The 24360-nt window shown below is 40.0% G+C and overlaps 2 protein-coding genes across 5 annotated transcripts in view; one reads left to right on the top strand and one right to left on the bottom strand.

The window, feature by feature from the left end:
* SLC12A5 (solute carrier family 12 member 5) overlaps positions 1 to 13802 on the top strand; it is a 109360-nt gene extending 95558 nt beyond the window's left edge. For both annotated transcript variants that reach the window (XM_075845382.1, XM_075845383.1), the window contains one exon: positions 9420 to 13802. In XM_075845382.1, the coding sequence (XP_075701497.1) occupies positions 9420 to 9511 (92 nt within the window). In that variant the 3' untranslated portion in view covers positions 9512 to 13802. The remainder of the gene's footprint in view (positions 1 to 9419) is intronic.
* Positions 13803 to 13929: 127 nt separating this feature from the next.
* The window catches only part of NCOA5 (nuclear receptor coactivator 5), a 40744-nt gene continuing 30313 nt past the window's right edge, over positions 13930 to 24360 (bottom strand). For all 3 annotated transcript variants that reach the window (XM_075846691.1, XM_075846690.1, XM_075846689.1), the window contains 7 exons: positions 23973 to 24039; positions 22476 to 22859; positions 20408 to 20490; positions 18286 to 18412; positions 17981 to 18180; positions 15022 to 15339; positions 13930 to 14894 (listed from right to left, as the gene is read on the bottom strand). In XM_075846691.1, coding sequence (XP_075702806.1) covers positions 14260 to 14894; positions 15022 to 15339; positions 17981 to 18180; positions 18286 to 18412; positions 20408 to 20490; positions 22476 to 22859; positions 23973 to 24010 — 1785 coding nt within the window. In that variant the 5' untranslated portion in view covers positions 24011 to 24039 and the 3' untranslated portion in view covers positions 13930 to 14259. The remainder of the gene's footprint in view (positions 14895 to 15021; positions 15340 to 17980; positions 18181 to 18285; positions 18413 to 20407; positions 20491 to 22475; positions 22860 to 23972; positions 24040 to 24360) is intronic.

Raw genomic sequence — 24360 nt, forward strand, 5'->3', positions numbered from 1 at the left:
TGTGGGCCTTTGTTAGGCCCCCGGCTACTAGTTGGTGGCCAATCATGTTTGCGGGTCGCCGATTGGTGACAGAGGGAGCCCCGTCTTACTATCAAGACTGGCGCAGTCGGTATTGACCGCAGAATTTCAGCCGTTGCAGCGGGAGCCCAGTTGTCCATCACAACCGGGCTCCTGCAGTGATCATGCAGGCACAGCTTCCGTGCCTACGCGATCACCATTACATACATGCACGTCCAAATGCGGGAGGGTGACCCTTCCCATGACGTGCATGCACGGGAAAATGTGGGCATGAGTTAGCACTGAGCGAAAACATTAAGGTTAACAGTAGAAAAATATGGTATTTCCGCCCCCCATGTATTAGTAGGACGGAGTATTTTTAATTGATCAATTTAAAAACGAAATAAACCAGAGCCTCCTGACCCTATAAAAAGATGTCTAGCCCCTCCTACCTTGTGTTTATTATAAAGTAAAACTAACTAGGACAGGAAGCTTGTGTTGCTGTTAGGACTATGGCAAAACAGATTGTTAGAAATCTACACTTCGCTTGCGTCCTACCAGCAACACAATAGGGGATCAAGCAATAAGTAACCCAATAGGGGGAGTCCTTTTGTTTGGCGGAGTTCAAAATTGACGGTTCGAGATATGGCTCCTCTAAGAACCAAAAATTCAGGCAGTAATGGTTGAAAAATAGATTTAGTCCGAGCTCCAAGATGCACGGCAACTCTGATCCATAAAAAACTCTGATCCACCAAACTGCTCCAGCACAATGGACACTGCTCTAGTAGACTGGCCTCTAATAAAAATTAGGTGGATCAGAGTATGAACAATGCAAACCAGTCTAATAGCCTCATTAATCCATCTACTAAGAGTAGGTTTGGTGGATTTAAAGCCTATGTTTCTTTCAGGAAAGAGACTGATCTCTTACTAAAAGCTAAATAAATCTCAAGACAACAGGAAATATCTAGGAATGGAGAGAACGTTTCTCATGAAAGGAAGGCTAGTAAAAGACAAATTGAAGGGACCTCTTCCAGAGGTAGATAAGCATAAATCTCTTAGGACCAAAGCGGTCCCATTTTGCCACAGGTCTGAGGTTGGTAAATCTCATACTAGCAGACCATTTTAGGAACCTTTCCAACCAAGGGCTTTTGGGACAAGGACTAAACTTGGACCCTTAAAGGGAACCGGTCACCAGCATCTCACCTATTGAACTCTACTCACCCCTCGCAGGCCGCTGCTATCTAAACTTCATTGTCGTTATCCCCTCTCCTAAACTCACCCTTTGACCGTAAATAACGGTCTGCAAACATTTTGCACCTTTTATGGTAATAATCCAGCAGTCTTATTCGTTCCTCTTCTTATGCCTGCCCACCGTCTAAAACTGGCCCACCCTGAATGTGGTCAATCAAAAGCCAGGAGGCGGAGTAAACTCTGAAAGGCTTGAGAAATGAAAATAGGACTCTTTTTAAACAAAGATATGACTTATACTCATTAGCATACAGTGCAGGAACACTAAAAACCTGAATACTAAAAAAGGTACAGAGCCTACTTAGAAGATAACTATAGCTTACATAAAAATAAGTTTTTACCCACTACCACCAGGTACTGCACGTTTAATAGGTGACAGGTTTCCCTTAAAGGGAATGTGTTGCTAGAATGTATTTTTTTTATTAAACTGTTAGTATATAAATGATTACACATTGTTCTAATTTTTTCACAAGTCAGGAAATATTATAAAATTAGATTCTAATTTATAACATTTCCATGTGCTAGTCACTAGAGGGAGGAATTCCCAAAATTGCAGCATTGGCATGTGGTAAAGCAACCTCATTGTTTTATGCTGCAAAATTGGAGAAGACACACTCACTCTAGTGTACTCAAACAATCCCCCCTCCTTTATCCTGGCTAGTGCCAGGAGAAAGGAGGGGGTTGAATGTTCAAACCTCCTACACGGTGTTCCGCCATTTTTTGAGGGAATGCACAGTGTAGGAGGATTAGATACAGTAGTAATCAGACAGTATAACATGAACATGCACACACATCACATACACAAACATAACTTATATCCTCCTGCCGTCGCTGCCTCCGCTCCTAGTCCTTGCTTCTGAACATATAGACGGAAGCCGCAACCGGAAGTAGTAATCTTACTGTCCGGCCGCGGCTTCCGGTCCACATGAAAATGCCGCCTGATGTCGCTCTGCCGAAGATATTCCTTTTGGACTGTGTGGGAGGGGCGCATGACGAAACTGTTCCTCATGAAGCGGCGGGGGGGCAGGTTGTAAAGTTTGAAGCAGGCTCACCCCATACGCTGCAGGTGCCACGGTCAATAGCGACTGCGGGATTTAAATAGGAGTGGTGTGTGATCCTTAGATATCGATCGCGTGGCTGGAGGGCGATTGGCTGATTGTCATGGCAGCCCGGGTGCCTAATGAAGGCCTCTAGGTCTGCCTTCTGTCTGTCTCTGCTAAGCTGTTCCTCCGGCAGGGTTTGGCAGAGGCCTGTAAAAATGACAATATACTGCAATACGTTTGTATCAGTGTATTGTACCAGCGCTCTAACGATTGCTGGTTCAAGTCCCCTAAGGGGACTAATAAAATATGTAAAAAAAAAAAAAAAATTATTACTTTTTCAAGAGTGCAAAAATAAAATGTAAAAAGAAATTAAAAAAAATTGGTATCGCCACATCCCTAAAAGTCTGAACTATTACAATATAGCGAACATTTTTTTTAAAAATAAAGAGTGATCAAAATGTACCGAATCAGATGTACCGAAAAATGGTACCAAAACTACAGCTCGTCACGCAAAAAACAAGCCCTCAACACTGCTCATTCGACAAGAAAAATTTTAAAAAGTTATGGCCCTCAGAATGCGGTGAAACAAAAATAGTTTTTGCTTTGTAAAAGCAGTTATATATATATATATATATATATATATATATATATATATAAATAAATTTGGTATCGCCGTAATCTTATTGAGCAGCGGAATAGTTCATTTGTTGTTTTTACCGCATGGTGAAAGCCGTAGAAACTGGACAAAAAAAAATTGAGGAATTGTTTTTTTCCCAATTGCACCCCACAAAGAATTGAATTCCCATTTCCCATGATATTATTTGGTACGTTAAAACTCCCCCCGCAAAAAATAACGTTTCACACCACTATTGACGGAAAAAAAAGTTATGGCTCTTGGAAGGCACTGAGTAAAAAACTAAAAACGTAAAAAAAATCTGGGTCTTTAACCCCTTCCCGACATTTGACGTATCCATACGCCAAAGTGGGGTAGGGGAAGTATGGAACGGGCTTACGGAGTGAACCCGTGCCATACGATGCCGGTGTCGGCTGTTTGTTACAGCCGACACTTCACAGTAACGAGCGGCATCGCGCTCGAGCGCGATACTGCTCGTTTAACTTGTTAAATGCTGCGGTCAATACCAACCGCAGCATTTAAATCGTTAGAGGAGGGCGATGGTTGCTATGGCTGCCTGGGGGCCTGCCTGGGGGTCCGCCATCTTGTACACCTATCAAGCCCCGCCTCCGGCAGGGCTTAATAGATGCCTGTCAGAATCCCGATATACTGCAATACATTAGTATTGCAATATATCGTGCAAGCAATTAACGATCGCCGGTTGAAGTCACCTAGGGGGACTAATATAAAAAAGTAAAAATTTGTTTAAAAATAAAAAACCTTTTCCCATTTTTTCCCCCTAGAGCATAGTAAACAAATTAATAAACATAATTGGTATCGCCACGTCCGTAAAAGTCTGAACTATTACAATATATCATTATTAAACCCGCACGGTGAACGCCGTAAAAAAAAAAAATTGTAAAAGACAGAATCTCTATTTTTTTGTCACCCCATCTCCTACAAAAAAATGAAATAAGTGATCAAACCGTCGCAAGTACAATAAAATGGTATTAAAAACTACAGCTTATCCCGCAAAAAATTAGCCATCATACCACTTAATCGACGGAAAAATAAAAAAAGTTATGGCTCTCTGAATTTGGCGACAAAATAAAAAATGTTTACACTTACGTTTTTACTCGTAAAAGTAGTAAAATATAGAAAAAACATTATATATTTGGTATCGCCGTAATCGTATTGACCGACAGAATAAAGTTAACATGTTTTAATTGCACAGTGAATTCAGTAAAACATCGACGCGCAAAAAACAATGGAGGAATCGTTGTTTTTTTCATTTTCTACCCCACAAACCATTTTTTCCCCGTTTACTAGTACATTATATGGCACAATAAATGGTGCTACAAAAACAAGTCATCCCGCAAAAATCTAGCCCTCATAGGACTATAGACGGAAAAACAAAGTTATGGCTTTTGGAAGGTGGGGAGGGAAAAACGAAAATGAAAACCTGAAAAAGCGCTGCGGCGGGAAGAGGTTAAAGGGGTTTTTTTTTTAGTTAAACAGTTAGTGTATAAGTGATTAAACATTGTCCTAATTTTTTTAATTTTTTCACGAGTCAGGAAATAGTATAAATTAGATTCTAATTTATAACATTTCCCAGTGCTGGTCACTAGATGGAGCAATTCCCAAAGTTGCAGCATTGCATGTGGTAAAGCAACCACATTGCTTTATGCTGCAAAATTTGAGAAAACTCACCTCGCTCTAGTGAGCTCACAGAATCCCCCCTCCTTTATCCTGGCTAGTGCCAGGAGAAAGGAGGGGATTAAACGGTCAAACCTCCTACACTGTGTGTTGCCATTTTTTGAGCTAACACACAGTGTAGTAGGTTAACATACAGTAGTAAAGACACAGTAAAACACGTACATACACAGAAATAACTTACCTGCTCCTGCTGCCGCCGCCGCTCCCTCCGGTCCGTCTGCTACCTTCGCTCCAAGTGCACAAGTCCGGAAGCCGCGACCGGAAGTAGTAATCTTACTGTCCAGCCGCGGCTTCCGGTCCACAAGAAAATGGCGCCGGACGTCGCTCGGACGAAGACGTTCAATTTGGACTGTGTGGGAGCGGCGCATGCGCCATTCCCACAGACGGCGTACAGCATAGTGGATGGAACGGGCCCCGTTCGGATTCACTATGGGACTGTATGTGCCGTATTCCATGTCTGTATGTGTCATTAATCGACACATACAGAGATGGAAAAAAAAATGGCAGCCCCCATGGACAAGAAAAAGTGAATAAAAAAAAAGTAAAACCCCAACACACAAATAAAACATTTTTTAATAAAACACTAAAAGCAAATTGTTATATAAAAAATTTTTTTCGCGACACTCGTCCTTTAAGGCAACCTTCTCAAGCCAAATAGTTGTCAAACATACAATCTTGTTATTTGTAGCCAGACGTAATACAATCGCACCACTGGCTCTTCTCATAAGACTAGGCCCTTCAAAGTGCACACTCAGTGCGGCCGTTTTAAAGATTTGATCTGACCTCAGCAGGTACATTACTATGACTAGACAATGTGGCAATAGCCATAACATTTTTAGGAGAACCCCACTGCTTAGGTGTACTTTATTTAAAGGAAACATGGACCTAATCAGGACGCTTCAGTCGGTCATCATAGCTTTTTTCCCCCTAGAGGTGGAGACTTGAGATTCCCATGGAAAGAAAAAGGTGGGGAACATTAATTCCCGTGGAAAGAACAGAGAAATAGCTTTCAGTCGGGAGATCAGGATGTTAGGATGTTGAAAAAGTAGGGGGGGGGGGTCAACATCCAGGTCCTCCGACTGAAAGTTATGTGTTCTTTCCACGAAAACTAATATTTTTCCTAATCTTCATTGAATATATATACTGAGGGCATTGCCCATGGCAACGCTTAGACTTTCCTAATACTAGAGCGACTGCCTGATTTAAGCATGGATTCATGAAAATGGAGTTCTTAACTCAATCAGCCCATCTTGCAGATGGTTCACCATTTGGAGGGTGCTTTTCTTCTTCCCAAACCTCTGTGACCAGAACATCTAGGAAAATAAATTTATTAGAAATTTATACCAAGAATGAAAAAAAAATACTAATGTAACTTCACAGAAACAAAGTATAAAACCAAGTGATGACTGCGCCTAATGAGGGAGGGCAGCTCAATCCCGTTTAAAATAGTGGGAACTGTAGCCACAGAGGCGAAGATTCGCCTACTACACCCCAAACTCAAGGAACCCAGATGCCAAAACAAATATATTTTAAAGAATGGGATGCGGTCCTAAAACAGAATTAGAGGCTTCAGCCTCTTCATAAAAAGATTAACGGGTAACATGGCTAAAGAGAAACGTTGAAAACTAAAAAGGCACCCGAACAAGGAACACTAAGGGTATGTTCACACGGCAGCGTCCGTAACGGCCGAAATTACGGGGCTGTTTTCAGGAGAAAACAGCCCCGTCATTTCAGCCGTAACGGCATGTGCAGGCGCTTGAACGCCGTGTCCATTACGGACGTAATTGGCGCTGCTTTTCATTGGAGTCAATGAATAACCGCTCCAATTACGTCCCAAGAAGTGACAGGACACTTCTTTGGCGCGGGCGTCTATTTACGCGCCGTCTTGACAGCGACGCGTAAATATACGCCTCGTGTGAACAGACAAACGTCAGCCCATTGCTTTCAATGGGCAGATGTTTGTCAACGCATTCAAGCCGTAATTTCGGACGTAATTCCAGGAGTAAAACACCCGAATTACGTCCGTAATTTGGCCGTGTGAACATACCCTAAGTTTCACTGCCTAGAAGGGAGGGGAAAGTTAAGGTGCAAGAGTGCAATACCAAGCTAAAACATACTAAAACAGCAGCTTCAAAAGATTGCATAGGGTTAAGAAACACCTTTTTACACCTCTCAGTTCAATCTAGTAAAGCATAATAAATGAGAACTGAAACATAATACAAAGCAGCAGAGCAAACCATCTCTCAAAGTCCACCAAGGACAGAAAAAAAAAAAAAAAAACAAGGTGGGAAGGGTTAGACATCTGTTAATAGGGTTAGGGAGCTCTGGTTAATTAGTTACTATTTGTTTATTTGATTAATTACAATTTATTTGTCTTACTGGTACACAGGGGCAGAAATACCCCATTATCATGCTGCTGGTGTAAGAGAAGACTATATTAACTTATCTTCTTGGAGAATTAATACTAGTTGTGTTAATATTTCGAACACAAGAAGTCTGCTTGACAATGAAACCAGTAGTCAAGTCAGTTTATCTACCCAGGTAATTTATAGTCTACTTAAAATATGGAGCTATACTGCTGCTATACATATGAAAATCTGAGTTTGGCATACTACAGAAACACATTTGACATGAAATTTCATTAAATTCCTCTAAATGTTCCCTAACTTTAACAAGTTTTGCATAAATCAATAGCAGAAGCAAATCTTATTAGAGAAAAAGGACTCTCTCCACTTATCAGTCTTGTGTCCCCCACCCTCTCCTAAATTCACCAACTCTGAATTTACTGCTAAATCGGTCTCCTCAAGGAAAGAGACAGACTATCAGGTCACTGAGAAATCAGGTTAAATTATACCTATAGAAGTCTATGGGGAGGGGAGGAGCAGAGTGAAAGAGAAGCATAGAGACACACGAAGATGCTGTAGCAACTTCTGGTGTTCTATCTCACTCCAGTGCCGGATTCACAGCTACACTGCTGTATAATGTTCATGTTGCTGCTGCTTCTATGTGTGTCCTACAAAGAGATGGAGGAGCAGGATGGTCTCTGTGTGCTTTGTATTGCAGTTAGGCTCCTATCTTAGGGCAAGCTGAGAATTACAGAAAATACTGGATACAAGTCATATAATAGCCAAATATAATGTTAGTCCGCATGTTTACACATACGATTGCTTATTCTGAAAAGTTACCTGAAAGGTGAGGTACACTTTAAAGCTTTAACTCCTTAATGACCGCCCACCGTATTTTGACGGCAGGCGGTGCAGATCCCCAGCTCACGACGACATCTTTTGGCATCGCTGCATATGAGCGCTCATCCTCTAAGCAGGAGCTGTAACAGCTCCTGATCTCAGTGCAGCCTCCTGAACCCAGCTGGGGTCGGAAAACATTCGGACCCCAGCTGTTTGATCATGCTGCGGTCACGGACCGCGGAAATCAAAGGGTTAAAGGGAATTCCCCTCTTTGATCGCATCACCGAGACTCCGGTGAATCGATCAAACACCGGGGAATCCCTCTGCAGTGAGCCTGGGGACCTAGAAAGGACCCCAGGACTGTCTGTTCCGTTTGCCTGCTGTTCGGGCACAGTATGTTAATACATTACAAGAAAAAAATAAAAGTTATAAATAAAAAGTTCTCTCTTAATGGGATTAAAAACAAAAGTCACAAAAAAAAGGCATTATTTTGCATAAAATATATTTTATTGCCCCTCCACTAAACAAAAAAAACAAAAACTACACATATTAGGTATCTATACGAACGTAATAACCTGGAGAATTAATATAATGGGTTATTTAGCGTGAAACGTGAACGGGATAAAAAATAAACAAGAAAAACAATGCCAAGAATCGCTTTTGAAAAGTTATGGCTGCTGAAAGGCAGAGGCAAAAACAGAAAAATTTAGCTGGTTTTTTCAGGCCAGGTCATCAAGGGGTTAAGATATCAAATAACAATACTAACATTTTTGTACTTTTAGTTACTGTTGAAGTGATTTTATCCCATATAGTAACAGCTTATATCTCTTTTGTAAATAATTATTGCAGTGCATTTCCCTAGGGTAAATTTAGCAAAATTCAAAGGAAAATTGGAGCAGTTCGCAACTAATCTGGGTTCATCTTGGAGCACAGGAAGTGGAGGAGAAAAGTTGCATCTTTCGGGACACGGCGCCTGACCGGTAAGTTCTCCAACTAAGTATATTTTTCAGTTTATTTATTGCAATTGACAATACGCGTTTCAGGACCAGACCGGTCCCTTCCTCAGGTTAAGATCCGGTCCTAAAACGCGTAGTGTTAATTGCAATAAACTGAAAAATATACTTCGTTGGAGTACTTACCGGTCAGGCGCCGTGTCCCGAAAGCTGCAACTTTTCTCCTCCTTTTCCTGTATTAGTCTCCCCAGGCATAGAGTTTTTGACACGTGGGATAGCAGCGGGTGGCAGCCGACACCTACAACGATCATCAACAGCTTCCACGCAAAGCAGTAGCCTTGTGCCTATACTTGCACAACACTGTCATTTGAGTGAACTAGCTCATCTCACTGCCTTTTACCCATAATCCATACAATATTACCTTAGAGGAGCGCCATTGTCCTCCTCCCACTTTTCTCCTTTCACATATCATCTTGGAGCACGGCCTCTGAAAAATGAATTCTGAACGGTAGCTGGCAGCAACTGCTCCAACTTTCCTTTGCCCTAGTTTTAATAAATCTCTCTCATAGGTCTTTCCTTCCTAAGGCTGGTGAATCAAGTTTATATAGGAACTTATACTATTATGAAACAATACATTTTTATTTCCCTTAACTTCTGGCACCAGATATGGAGTTCCTAGAAGTCCTCACAGAACATCTGGACCGAGTTATGTTAGTTCGCGGTGGAGGACGTGAGGTGATCACCATCTATTCTTGAACACCAGAACCCGGATGAAGTTTTTGCTGCACCTAGGAGTCTTCGAACCTCTCTCCACATTGCAAAAGTATTAGAGAACAGGAGAGATGGGAGGGGGCATATGGTCAGTGCTCAGAAACTTCACTTGCTTCCACCATTCCCCTTTAATGCCCTTACATGTGAACTGCAGCACCAGATCTTCCATTCCAGCACAAGTGCAACTGTTCCTCATATCTTCATCAGCGTGCCACTGATGAAGTTTATATACATCTTTACATAAGTCTGTGTACATTTCTTAAACTGAGCCACACTGCTTAAGATGCTATCGATTCTGGCCCGTCTGTGCATCCTGTGATCCACTATTACACTAAACTCTCCCTGACACAGGCTTGGGAGGACACATGGGTTTAACTGGCAGAAATCAGAAGATAACTCGACTACACCTATTGGTGATAAAGACCAGTTATTAGCTGAAGTATTGGTGTGACAAGATAAGGGAGAGAGGGGGTATTCACCAGCATGCTTTACTGTTCCAAATGTTGCTCCCTCTTCACCCTTTTCTTGATATCCGCTATTTTCTCCTCGGCTTCAGCAATTTGATCGGTCAGGATTTGGGGTAACCGCAAAGTTAACTGACAATTGACATGGCCTAATTCAGACTGCACATGCCCCAGATCAGGAAGAGCCGAGCCAAAGTCACAGAAGAGGCCAAACAAGACATTAAAAAGGACCACTCAGCTGTGCAGGAAAAAAGCAAGGGCTGTTAACATATTGTCTGACGCCGAGGAGCACGTTGCAATAATAATCGGATGCAAAAAAAAAAAAAAGGAACAATTGTTTCTGCCTTTTACTTTTCCTCTACCCTTTGCTTTGTAGGATTGCCTTTGAGGAACTGTGCCGAAAGAATGGTTACATTAGTGATTACAGATTTGAGACAGGGTGACCAGGGCAACAGTTTGTGTGTATTCAGTAGCAGGGAAATCAGGAGACCTCTTGGAGACTGTGACTTGCTTCCACAGTCTCAAATTGCATGGCCTGCAATAGATCGCTTATGTAAAGTTCATTTCACGCTATTCGGATCATGAATCTTTTAGCTGTAATTTTTGTGATTGCTTGTTTTGTCCTCTACTACTGTACAAATGAAGTTACTCCTACATAAAATGTAGTGATAGTATAGGATTATCACTAATCTTTGATATTGTTTACTGAAGAACTATTAAAATGATACAAGGCCGGTAATGTTTATGCACTTCTTAAACACATTTCAACCAGAACAAAGCTAAAAAAAAACAAGTCTCCTAGAACTGGTCTTCCAGAACAGTAGTATATAACATAATTCCAATTTGCTTTTTTTTTGTTGGGCCCGTACATTTTAATTTTCAAAGTGTGACACGTAGCTTGTTCCTTTTGATGGGCCCTACGAATTTTAGGTGTTTAAACGTTTTATAGTGCCATGTCAACAGTGCTGTGACTTAAGCTGTATGTGGCGTAGGTGTTGAAGAGCACTCGCCAGTGTACATATATATTTTTTAACTATATAAATATATAACAGATTTATTCAGAATGCAGAGTTCTAATGTTTAAAACAAAAAATTAAGCATGTACTGCAAAATTCTATTAAGTTTTCTCGTGTAGCACATTGTCAATATTTTTCTAATCGTAATTGTTTAAGCCCCATCCCCTTGTAAAAAAAATTATTTAAAAAAAATATTGGAAAACCTATATAGGACTTAAAAATTTGCTTATGGTGTTCATTTTATTTTTCTTAATCTGGTGCTTTCATGAATGAAATTGTGTTTGCAATAAATGTATCCCATTTGTCCTCAAGTCCGAGAGAACCTGCTGAATACAGTAGTAACATTGTTTCAAACAAGGACTGCAGCATGAAGTCAGCATCTGGAGGAAAATCCAACTCCAACCTTTATATATGGTTAATATACACACAAATTATTATTATTTTTTTTTAAATGATACGTCATTTTATTCTGTGTGACTCGTAGTGCCCCTTTGTCACCCATTTTTATTATAGGCTTCTACTACTCTTGTAGTGTGTCTTGTGTGTCAGTCTCTAGTGATTCCACTAGGCCATGTGTAGAAAGAAAAAAAAAAAAATTGCAACCCCTGCATGACTGCAATGGTGAACACCCTGCAAATGTTATTTAATTTGTGCAAATATGTTCACCTTGACAGCATTGTAACTTCGTAAGGTCCAAGCTTATCTGTGCAAAGTACCTCTGGTGACAGCTACTGGGAGAACTGGCTGTTTTGACATTTGTACATAAGTTGCCCATGAGTTTTACCATTTGTTCCTTGAAGTGCCTCAGAGTGAAAAACTGGCTCTCTTGTGCTCCAGCTGTTGCTCTGGTACATAGATCTTAGCAAATACATCCATTATAACAGATAACATTTTCGAGCACATCTAGAGAATAAAAAAAAAATTGAAATGTAAAAAGTTTACCTTTCAGAATGTTTTCCAGTTCTGTATAAAGCTTAATTATTGTATAACAAAAAGTGCAACGTTCTAGTGTACTTTGTGTGTCAAGTCCAAGATCTCTGCTTGGTGTTCGTGAACGAATACACTAGAGTTTACTTTCAGAGGCATAAATCCATTAAAAAATTAACACCTTTTACAGCTGAAAATTAGCTCCAACATATTCAGTCTAGGTAGTTCACAGTGATCGATACATCAGAAGTGCCCATTTCAATATCAGTGAAAGCAGATTTATTAGCCTGGAGTCCTGGCTTATTGGATCACGAAGGGCTGCAAACAGTGGGTAATACTGTAGCAAAATCAGCTGTAAGTAGTATTTGGCCTGCATGGATTTTCAGCCTTTAGATGTAAACGAGGATGTTCCCATTCATAGACTACAAACATCTAAAAATGGTGAGGAATTTAAAAAAATTGGAAAGATGCATAACTTATACAATGATTAATCTTTGTTTAGACAAATTCCTAAAAACCTTTAGGCCTCATGCACAAGACCGTAGCCATGTGCACGGCCGTGATTTTCGGGTCGGACGGCCGCGGAGTGTCAGCCGCGGGTCGCCCGCAAATCACAGCCATGCAAAAATTTCTATGAACCTGCACCGCAGAACACGGCCGTAATAAAACATGTCCTTTCTTTCTGTGGTCCAGGCTCCTGGCTCATGCACGGACCGTAGAAACCACTGTCGTGTGCAGGGGCCCATAGAAATGAATGGGGCCGCAATTCTCCCGTGGATTTTCGGTGGAATTGCGGCCGCAAAAGCACGTTCGTGTGCATGGGGCCTTAGACTAGTTTTACAAAAATGAATTATGCATCAGATTTAAAATGACAATTTTCTGCACTATAAGAAAATATAGGTAAGACTTTAGATTGCCAGTGCAACAGCTCCTAGATGGACATGTTAGGGTTTTGTACAGAGGAGCAATTTCCAAAGAGGCCAGGGCTTACTTCTAAACCTGCTAATACTTAGTATTCATTTGTATAGGTCATAGTTGGAAAGTGCACATTCTTGCGTCTATGCAGATATATCAGGGACCTTTGAGAATATAAAATATTTTGGTAATAATTCTATCATCTTTAAAAAAAAAAAATGTAAAAAAAAAAAAAAGTTGGGATACGGAGGCAAGCCTCAGCCACTGGTACAGACTGGTGTTCGCGGACAAATTGCTTTTGCTTTACAGGATGAAATGGAGCTGCGCAGTAAGTCTACTATGAAACTTTCCAGGTCTATGTTGCTAACGGGCATGTTTTAAATAAGATTTTGGGGTGGGAGGTAATAAAGCTCAATGATAATTTGGCAGCTTAGTGATATCAATAAACAAGCTGCACTGCAAGCATCAGAAATATATATGGCTGACACCATGACTTTGGTAAGACTCCAAAAGCTTACATTTGTCTATTAATTTAACTCACTTTGTGCAATATACATAAATATATATATACCTATTTAAATGTGTTTTGGAAAGTTCCCCCACCAATATGATCTTTAAAACCACTATGTTTTGTGTGACTCCCAGTTAACTATGAAGTGTGTTAGAGGACTAGTAAATATAAGAAATAATGCTTTAATTCTTTTCTTTGTTTAGAACTATGGATATAGATTAAAATCAGTGTACAGATATTACTGTTCCAAACCAAATAATTCACTGCTATAGACTGGCTGCTTTCGTTTATGTATCTTACAGGAATAGTTTCATGTTTTGTGTATTTAGTGTGGTTCTCTTTGTGGTTGAATGCTATATTACTTCCTCATACAGCTTTAACGTACCAATTTAATTTGTTTTGAGACTGTCAGCACAAAATGCAATAAACTTCATTTTATTACACCCTTTGGATGTTGTGTTCAAACCTGATATTAAAAGTTTTAACCGATAGTCAAAACGACTCGAGCATATACTTTAGGAAAAATAAACTTTCAGTTAAGGAGTCGACAACTTATTTTTTTTTTTAAATAAACTTTTACTTAAAAAAAGTTGTTTACAACCAGATATAATTTCATGTAGTAACATACATGGCAATGACGAGATTTTTCACAAAACCGTTTCACCAATGTAAAATTATTGGTGGCTAAAAGGATGTAGCAAAAGAATTCTCAGAATACTTCCGAAAATGAAACCTGGCCACTCTGGCTAATCGATGCACTATTATGTAACGATTTTTATTTTTTAAACTGGTTTCATGTGTAAGACAGAACAGAAAGGAAAAAAACAACAACTCGTTTTCATTTTTAAGAAATTCATTTGTAAGATACCACTGGAAGTCAACAAGATGTGAAAGCCTGTATTAGTAGTGGCGGGCATAAGAGCCCATTGCAGGCTGCTGCAGAGGCCCACTACGACCCGCTTGACCTGCGGACTGACTCACCAAGTGTGAAAGAGCAGGCCCGCTCTGGATCAATGTGTCCAGAGCTTTTTGCACACTAGGGTTGTCAAAGTTTATGCCTGCAGATGCCCCCGGTCGCTGGTTCGGCATATTAATAGGAACCGGAGGACGAAGTTGTCCATACATACTCTGTATATGAGGAGATGGAACAGGTCTGGATGCTGCACTCCTTACAGCTTCACCTTGTGTCAAAGAACTAGGATGTTGGTTCACTATGGGCTGTGACCTCTGTGCAGATGGACCAAGAGATGGAATGTCCATTTGTGCTGCAGCCCGTTGAGTAGAGGTCACATTTCCATAGCTCTGGCCTGGGGCAGTTATTGCTCCTGAACTGGTTGGATTGGCACTGACAGTAGAAACTCCACTATTGAACAGACTAAGAATTTTTGCCTGCAGCTCTAGTTGAGATTTGCTTGGAGTTTGAGCTGCTGGAATGCCAGAAGTCAATTGTGTCATCTGCAGTGTTTGACTGCTTGCAAGGGTTGAAGAATTATCAAGAGAAGGTCCAGAACTTAATCCCAACGGCCTTGAGAGTGCTGTGGAAAAAAGAAAGAAAGAAAAAGAGACAAGCATGACAAATATGGTCCATTAAAGAAAACTTTAGTAAATTAAAAAGTAACACATTTGATATAGGCTATTAAAATCAGGGCAGTCATTACTTACATGCTAATGAGTCACCAGATACAGCCAACATTCTTTCTTTACGATCTCGTAAATACAGTATAACTTTATCTATTTCCTCAGCAGTAACATATCGATTATCTGAGAGCAAAGTAAGTAGGCTCAGGACTGCAGGAGGTGGGGGAGCTCTTGTTTTTTCATCCAAGGCTGCGGCACGCTCTCTTAAAATGGAGTCGGTAGACAGCTTGGCAGCTTGTCTTGCAATGTCTTCACGTTCCTTCTCGCGCTTCTCTACCTTATACCGTTCATAATTTCTTGCCACAAGAACCATGGCGTCTGCAAGGGGCATGTTCCGATGCTCTTTAATAACAATGTAATAAAAGTTAAACACACAAAAGGAAACAAAATCAAAATACATTCAGGTTGTAGTTTTACATATCAAGTCATTAAATTGTTTTATGTTGCAGTATTTTAATTTTATGATCCTTCATAAATGGAAAGAATTTTCCCACTAGGAGTTTCTAAAACAGATCGTGTGCTTGGTGTTAAAGGAGTTTCAGACATTTATGACACATCCACACCTCGGGGACCCGCACCTATCTCCAGAACGGGGCCCCCTAAACCCTGTTCAGCCGCTGTGTGTTGCCTCTAAATGAGGTGTTTTCCGACCATGAAAAACGTTATATGGTCGTGAGTTACATAAACAGCGCAACTCGCGGAGCTACGCGGTTTACTTAACTCCAATAGTGGTGAATGGCAGTTACAGAAAGAGCGTAGCATGCGAGCTATGCCGTTTCCGTGACTACCATTAAGTTCTATGAGACTTACAGAAACAGCGTAGCTCAGCGAGTTACGCCGTTTACGCAACTCATGACCATATAACGTTTTTCATGGTCGGTAAAAACCTGATTCAGCCGCAACACACAGCGGCTCAACGGGGTTTAGGGGGCCCCGTTATGGATATCAGTGCGGGTCCCAGAGCTGGGACCCGCACCTATCTGACATTTATGATATATCCTGCGGATGTATCATAAATGTCTCTCGTGGTAAAACCCCTTTGAGTCAATTATTTTTAGCATGAATTGATGTTCATCTGCATCACAACTTATGTCTACAAGTAATGTGTGTGGACTAGAATGAGCATTTTAGATTTTCAGTTTGTTTTCATTTTAAAATTCCCAATGTTGCCTTTATTAGCAGGTATGCTGACAGAATTTAAAGACCCACAGCTCTGTTAAGTTAGAATTAGAAAGCTCCCTGCTGCAAAATGACAATAAAGTTCGACCAATTATGCCCTACTTTGCTGACTGTTTAATAACCAATGAATACTTGAAATCCAAAAGCAAAGTATTCTGTGATAGCCCCGTCTAAAATGTTTTTGTTGCATTAAAATCAGTACAGGCGGCCTGAATGAAAATCTCAGCCTGAAAGATCAAATTACCACCAACTTCAGAATTTCCAAGTGTTGGATTTGGATTTCCTATTAAAAATATTTACTTTTCATTTTATAACAACAGAAAAATGACAAAATCTAAAAGGTTTGATTTGGCAATTTGTGGGTAAATCAAAGTTGTTTTTTTATTGCAGTCGTAAGGCAGTAAAACCAAATTCACAGGCAGTGTTGGAATAAGAATCTCAAAGACAAAAACAGAAAAAAAAACAGTCCAAATAAGGAATATTATAACATTTTAATAAATCAGAAAAAAGGGGAAAGAAGGACAAGAGGAAGGTAGGGAAAATAAATAAATCTGTGCAAGCACATACATTCCCTAGTAAAAACGAATGGGTGGAAAGCCATGTACACAGCATGTCAACTTCCCAGAACATCAAAAACCGATTCCCATTTGTTTGCAGCTTAAGCGATAAGTTCTTCCATACAATAGATGTGGTTGATCTCGGCTTCATATCCTGAGAGTGCAGGAGCGATTGTTTGCTTCCAATACCTGGGAATAGGTCTTTTAGCGAATGCTAAAAAGTAGACACATGGATTTCACCACATAGCGAAAGGAGAGCAATCCCCATTGATGGCGTTACATCTGAATGGGTAACTTTGTTATAGATCAAACAGGGCTAGCAGGATGGATAACAGGGCAACTCAAGCAAGTGTGAGAATGAGAGCCAATGGCCCGTGCACAATGCCAACAAGTGGCAGAGGTAGATGGGGAACACGGCATGTAGCGTTGTTAAGCAACTGTACTGTCGAGGGAGAATCTTTAAGTTCTTCTCCTGAGTGAAACAAATTGAAGATTTATGGGGAAGGGGGAATAAAAAAAATAATCTTTGAACGAGTCTCTGGGGGGAAAGGGTCTTGAAGGTCTTCTTCTCACTTGGAGAAGAAGGTCAGAGATTGGGGGTCTTTCCTCTCTGAAACAGGCCATACAGAAGAGATTGTGTACTGGGGATCCTTCTAGAGGCATAAACGTTCAGAAGGTGTAACCGGTCTACGAGTGTCCGTCTGAGAGGGAAGGGATCTATGACAACTCTCCAGCTGGTGATAAAAGGCATCAAGCAGCAGCAGCAGGGGCTTACCCATTCGGGTAAAAATTGGCTAAAGGTTTAACAGTAGAGAAAAGAAAGTTACCCAGGATGGGTCTGACCTGACAAGGACACCCAAAATCCTGGGTCTCTCCAAACCAGACAGAATCTGAGGATCTTCATAAAAAAAAAAAAAAAAGTCTGAAAAACTAAGTAAATGGTCTGTAAGAAAGGGGATATCCATAGGTACAGGATGAGAAACTGGAGGCAAGGAACCTTTTACAGATAAATCTAGCTTTAATTGAACCCATTTTTTAGTTAAGCCGTGATGTAAAACATCTAGTATGCAGGTTCCCATAGTGGTCCTATGGTAAAAAGAGTAAAATCAGGGAGTCCCACACCTCCTATAGATTATGTTTGCGAAGGAGAATGAAAGATTATTTTATATTTTGGGTGAAAAGCCTTAAAAAATAAATAAATAAAAAAAAAAAATAATGTTATATAACAGCAGGTGATCTATCGTTACCTTGAGGGGTTCCAAACAAAATATTTACAGTGCAGGAGCGATGAGTCTGGTGCTGCTGTGTTATCACTATAGCAAAAGGTGTACCACCTCTAGTCACATCCTCCAAAACTTGAGATAAAGATACCTCTGTATTCAAAAAGATCAAATCCACCAACATGCCCAGGTCGCGAACCTTTCTACCCACTGACTCTGCATATTCCCTGGAAAATAAAGATTCTTCAGTTAAGGTTGATTTATTTCAGAACATTTAAGTACAACAACATTGAAGAAAGGCCAAATAAATATGCAATTACAGGCTTTCTTACTTTGACTGCTTGTTCGCTACAACAACGGAACACTCCACGCGGCGATCCTGATCAATTTTTTTTTGAAGCTCATCAAAATATTGTCTGTATAGCTCCTCTCGTCGATTTTCTTCACGCTTGAATCTTTCTACAAATATAGCTCAAATGTTAAACATACACATTATATACACACACATTAAGAGGAAAAAAAAAAAGTGTGAAAGGGGGGACATTTACTCTAACAAATGTGTGCAGCTCAATAGAATATAGTATATGTTGCCACTTCACAGTGACTTTTTATTTTTTAATTACTTATGTACACTCTTACCTTACTATTATACCTGCATGTCCTGGATTAAACAAGATTTCCATCCAGAAGCAGACATATCAGGTGGTGTTTTTTTTTTCTCCTTACGGAGCTATTACCATGATTTTAAAAACAGATGTAATGGCCATTTTTGCTAAAGTGACAACAGAAAGTGTAGTCATATTCAGGTTTCGTAAATTAGCAGCATATTGCATCTTTACGCTCTAATCTATTCTTAGAAGAGAAACACAAAACTGAAACTTTTCTATTTAAAAAGGAAATCCTTAAGATCCCGGGCATTAACTTGTGAAAGTCTGACATTTAAGGCCCTGTTCAGATAGGTGTCAGAGGCTCGGTTTATAACTTTCGTCACCGATTGTCAGATTTGAGGGGAAGAATAGTGATGTGTGCATATAAATGAAAACCCTGACTCCGATCGGCATAACGCCTAAGGAGGTTTGACCAAAAAGTTTCTTGGACAGTATACATTTTAGCCCTATTTTATTTCTAATTTTAGACCTACTGTTGAAAGCAGAAAAAATAAATAAATGACTTTCACTCAACTATTTAATTTTTGCATCTTTTCTGGCTTCCCATTGAATAAGTGACCATTTCATGTCAGAGCAAAAACCAAGTCTACGAAGTGATATACATTTATTAATAAATCCAATACATAACTAATCACTCCCATTAACATCTAAAGAGATATTCCCATCTCAGACATTTATGGCATATCCACAAGTGTTGCCATAAATGTCCGACAGATGCTGGTCTCACCTCTTGTACCCATACCACTCAAGAATGGAGCCCCTGTCCTACCTTCTCCCGCTGCTCTTCGGCAACTGAGTTTTGAGGTGGATGGGAGTACAGAAACAGCAGAGTTGGCTGCGCTACGCTATTTTTATAAAACTTCTATAGAAGTGAATAGATAGTGTAGCACAGTAAGCTGGGCTGTTTCCGGAACTTGGGAGCCACGGAAAACAGCATAAGCTCTCTGTGCTGCACCTGTTTGAGCTTCCAACTACTTCTGAAGGAGTTGTAGAAATAGCGTAGCTCAACGAGCTTGGCTGTTTCTGTACTCCTGGCCACCTCGCAACTCAATAAGAGCAGTAACAGTTTAAGAAGGTAAGACGGGGGGACAGGGGGCCCTGCTTTAGAGAATAGGTGCGGGGCCCAGAGTTGGGACCCTCATCTATTAGACATTTATGGCATATCCACAGGAACAGATGCTAATACCCCTTCAATACCAAAGTAATCAAAATCACTGGAATAATGTGCAATTCGGAGGCACACAGGGTACAAAATTCTGCATCTCAGCAATATGTATTCTGAATGCAGTAACGTGCATGGACCCAAACAACGTAAGGCACTTTAGCAAAGCTACATTCTATACACACTATAGACATTTCACAGCTTGTTCAAATTCTCCATTGACATTTACAGAAATCTACATGTGACCTTATTATGTTTTTATAACTCCCATTGATGTTAACGTCAATGTCTCAGGATAGACACAAAGACATACCATTAGGAAACGCAATCAATGCGCGACAGGCAGGAGTCCGATCTTTGATCAGTGCCGATCAATAGAACGAAGTGTCAGCGGTGCTAAGTGACTATTAGCTAAAATATTTAAGGCTGTGGATTCTGAAGAAAAAGGTGGTATTGGCACGAATATGAGCAGGTATTTATGAAATAGAAGTACATCTATGGCATAGAAGTAGACATGGGCTAGCTACATCAGCTGGGGTGCACATGATAAAAAATAATAATATAGCAGTTAGTCATTCCTGTAAAATAATTTTAGGACATGGAAGGCAAAAGAAAAATACACACCATCTGGGTGTCTATCCAGGGGGTCTCTAACACGATCTAACAACTCCTCCCGCTTGCGGTAATAATCAAATACATCATCAACTCTGAAAAATGAAAGAAAACAAAAACTTTAGAGGCTAATGAAAAAGTGTTTGTCAGTCATTGACATCAGAAGAAAGTTGTGGGTGGGGTGTGTAAGTCCTCATGAGGGTCCATGTGGAGTTTGTTAGCTTTTCCTTACATAGGCAAGGTCAGTCAAAAGGGCTATGCACAAGTTCCTTTGCTCCTTTGTTGGTATTCCCAACGTATTCGCATAATTCAAAACATGTTTTACCAGATGCTGTATATGAGACCAAATGCTCCTCTAGAAGCACGTATAGTGGAAAACTTGATCCGTAATAGGGATCATCACTAAGAGGCCACATTAAGGTGGGCAATACATATTAACACCTTAAGAACCAGGTCTTGTATTTTGTCGGACGAGTTGTAATCAAAGTAGTTAAACCGCCAGATTAGTCATGATCTCCATTCCTGGTAGTTAGTGCGATACTTAAGGAAGAATAAATATAATGAACACTTTTTTAGGACACAGTTTTTTTTGGGCCTTAAGAACGCAGCGACTTTTTTCATTTCTTTCTCACTAAATTCTGAGGGCCATATAGCGTTAAAGGTTTCCATCAACATAGCCGTATGAGGGCATGTTTTCTGCAAGGGGAGTCGTAGTTTTAAAAGGCACCATTATGGGGTACATATAAAGAGATAATATGCACCAGTCAAGAAATACAGTTGGGTGCACGCCCCAGAAGCTCGATCACAGCTCCAAATCTCCTATAGTCGTCCAAGAATAGGCATCACTCCAAGTAAGAGTAACATGTTTGCGGTATAACACAGCGGGCACCTGCTGCTGGTATCTGTGTCATACCATTAAATCCTATTGCGGTTAATAGATCACAATCACAACATAACGGTATGCCTATTCGCACGAAAGTAGAGGAGGTTTGAGAAGTGTTATTGGAATATCTCCTCATGGTCTGTGTTGGAACAAAAATAACTGGATTGGCCCTGTAAATTGGACCACCTTTGTTTATTGCAAACCGTAAACTACAGAAGGTCATAAAGCAGTCTGCGTTTGCTGATGTACTGACAAGGAATCATACAATTTCCAGGCAAGGAAAAATGGGGATTCCAAAGAGGTGCTGCGAACAAGCAGAAATAGTGATAAAAGGTGGTTATTTATGAATAATTATCGTGGCTACGCATTTCAGCAACGCTCCAGCGTCTTCCTCCGGTCACATCAAATTATTGGCATGAGGAAGACACGGGCCGTGTAGCCACGACAACTGTTAATAAATTACCTTCCTTTATCACAATTTCTGAATGTTAGCAGCACCTCTTTGGAATCCCCATTTTTTCTTTTTCCTTGCCCTGAAATCGTATGCATATTAAAGCGGAGGTGGCACTCACCCACCGTTCAGGGACGGCAGCAGCAGCAGACATTGAACTGTCGCCACGCACATACCTGAATTGTACTTTGACTGTACAACCGAAGAAAGTGAGCGCTCATACCCCCAACACTCCCCCAAGTCTCATCCTATTTAATATACTAAACGATGTGGCCTATGTCCTTTTTTCTCCTTCAGATATAATGGACAGGGAAATGGCAGAGATTATGACCCACCAGCTACTTGCAAAAAACCTTAGTCATTAGGGAGAGACTTCAAATGTTTGCCTCATTTGTCATCACTAATTAGTAAGGAAAGGAGCTAGATGCCGACTACTTTTACCCCCTTTATGGCTAAACGCAAACACAGAGACAGCATAAGAAGTCTAAGTGCGAATACCCTGCAAACAGTAGCTCAGATCTAAGTTTTCTGGGCCTCAAAGGATAGAGAAAATGTGGGGGCAAGGGAGCTATTGTCCTTCACTTTAGGGAAAACTGGAATGTAAGACTGTTTATACATTTCCTTGAAACACTGAATGTAGAAGATTTTTGTCAACATTAACAAACAATTCTTATGTATGCTCACGCAAGATGGTTTTAATCGATCGAGAAAAGGGTATATAATACAAAAATAAAAACAGTTCATACCTGTATGGATTTCTCGTGTCACGGACATCTCTATATCGGTCATACAATGAATCTTTAAGTTCTCTTGTATCACGAGGATCGTTAAGGCGGACATCTCTTGCATCCCTTAGATCTTTTGCATCACGAGGGTCTCTATAGTCCCTATGGTCTCTGGTATCTCTCAGATCTCGGACATCCCTTGAACCATGCCCATCCCTCAAATCTCCATCACGAGCATCTCTCAAGTCTTTAGGCTCTCGAACGTCCCTTGGTTCCCGACCATCTCGCGAGTCCCGAACGGATCGCGAATCTCTCTCTCTTGGCTCTCTGTCTCTCCTGGGACTGGAGCGAACAGGAGATCTGTCACGCCTTGGCTCCTGACTTTCTCCATATGGATACAAATCTCTGGAGCGCCAAAAACAAACTATTAGAATTCATTCAGAAATATACAAAAAAAAAAAAGAGTTGCATTAATACTCAACCCTTTAATCTATAGATGCTATTAAAAAAATAAAAATAGATTGTTTTATTAATTTTCCCCTTAAACCTGTACTGATGTAAGAACACATACAGACTGAAAACATGACGCCTGCTAGTCCGTGTATTTAAAACGAGATCACCGCATAGTTGCAGGTTACTTGAAACCATAAACTTTGTACGTTTTGTTTGATTTATTTATTTACTACTCGATTTTTACACTACCAAAATTTCAAGAGCAGTGTACATTTATCCGGTGACGAAGAATTGTTTTTTCTTTTTCTTTTAAATAAATATGTTTTAATATTTTTCCTGTCATTTTAAGTCAGCTTATGTATCAAGATTCTTTGCAAAAGAAAGGCATACAAGATGGAAAAATCTTGATGCAGTCGGTAAGGAACTCCTGAAAATAATGCAAAAGTTTAAAAGGATCAAACATGCCTGGACGCCTTATAATGCGGTTGTACAAAGTCACTCCTCAAAAGAACCCTGTTCAGAGCAGAGAGTAAAATATATTTACCATTGACACATAAAACATCTGATAGATTGTATTTACTAAAATAGTGGTGTCTTTTTGTGTGTTTGTTTTGTCCTGTTGCTTTACCTTTTTAGGTAACGAAAACATCTCAGAAAGAGAAATTGCTTTTGACATGAAGTGGGTTAGAATTAAAATCTGTATTTTTTCCCCTCCGTTCCAACAAAGTGGTTATTATACCAATTAAAAGTAAGGGAAAATAAATAAATAAAAAGCAAACAAAAAACATACCAGACCAAATATTAAACACGATTTTAAAATTTGTTGTTTTTTGTCTTCAAATATTATATGAATTTTTATTTTTTATTTTTAGTATCCTTCCCAATACGGGAAGGCGAGAACGCAAAAAAATATCCAAGGTTGCGCCGTACTTTTGCCAATGTCGAAGAAGCTTGATGCATTAAAAGTGGGAAAACGTCCAGCTACGTAACCGTAAAAACGATGGTGAAGAAAGATTGATCCAGGAAATCCAATAGAAGACCAAGTTTGGCTCTGAAGTACTTTACCTTTGTGATGGGCTTGACCTGGATGTTGCCTTATACATATTTCTTCTATCCGCTGCCTTGTTAATATCTGAAAAGCACAATTAACCCATCTGTTCAATAACTTGGAAGTAGTCACAATAACCAGCACAATCCTAGAAATAAATAAAACTACCACCATGGAAGAATTTAAATGGATAGATATTTATTAAGAGTGCATGTATCAATCTCTGAACTATTACACAACGTTCCTTAAAACATCTTCTACTGGCTCACAATAGGAATAGAAAAAGTGAAGTTCCAGTCAATAAGAAAAAGTAAGGCGAGAGCAGGTCTTCAAAAACAGCAACCGTATCGTATATTTGGTAAATGTTTTACACACAGTGGGAAATCTTTACGAATGCTAAACTAA

The sequence above is a fragment of the Rhinoderma darwinii genome, chromosome 13 (genome assembly GCF_050947455.1).
Source record: "Rhinoderma darwinii isolate aRhiDar2 chromosome 13, aRhiDar2.hap1, whole genome shotgun sequence".
NCBI classification, from domain to species: domain Eukaryota; kingdom Metazoa; phylum Chordata; class Amphibia; order Anura; family Rhinodermatidae; genus Rhinoderma; species Rhinoderma darwinii.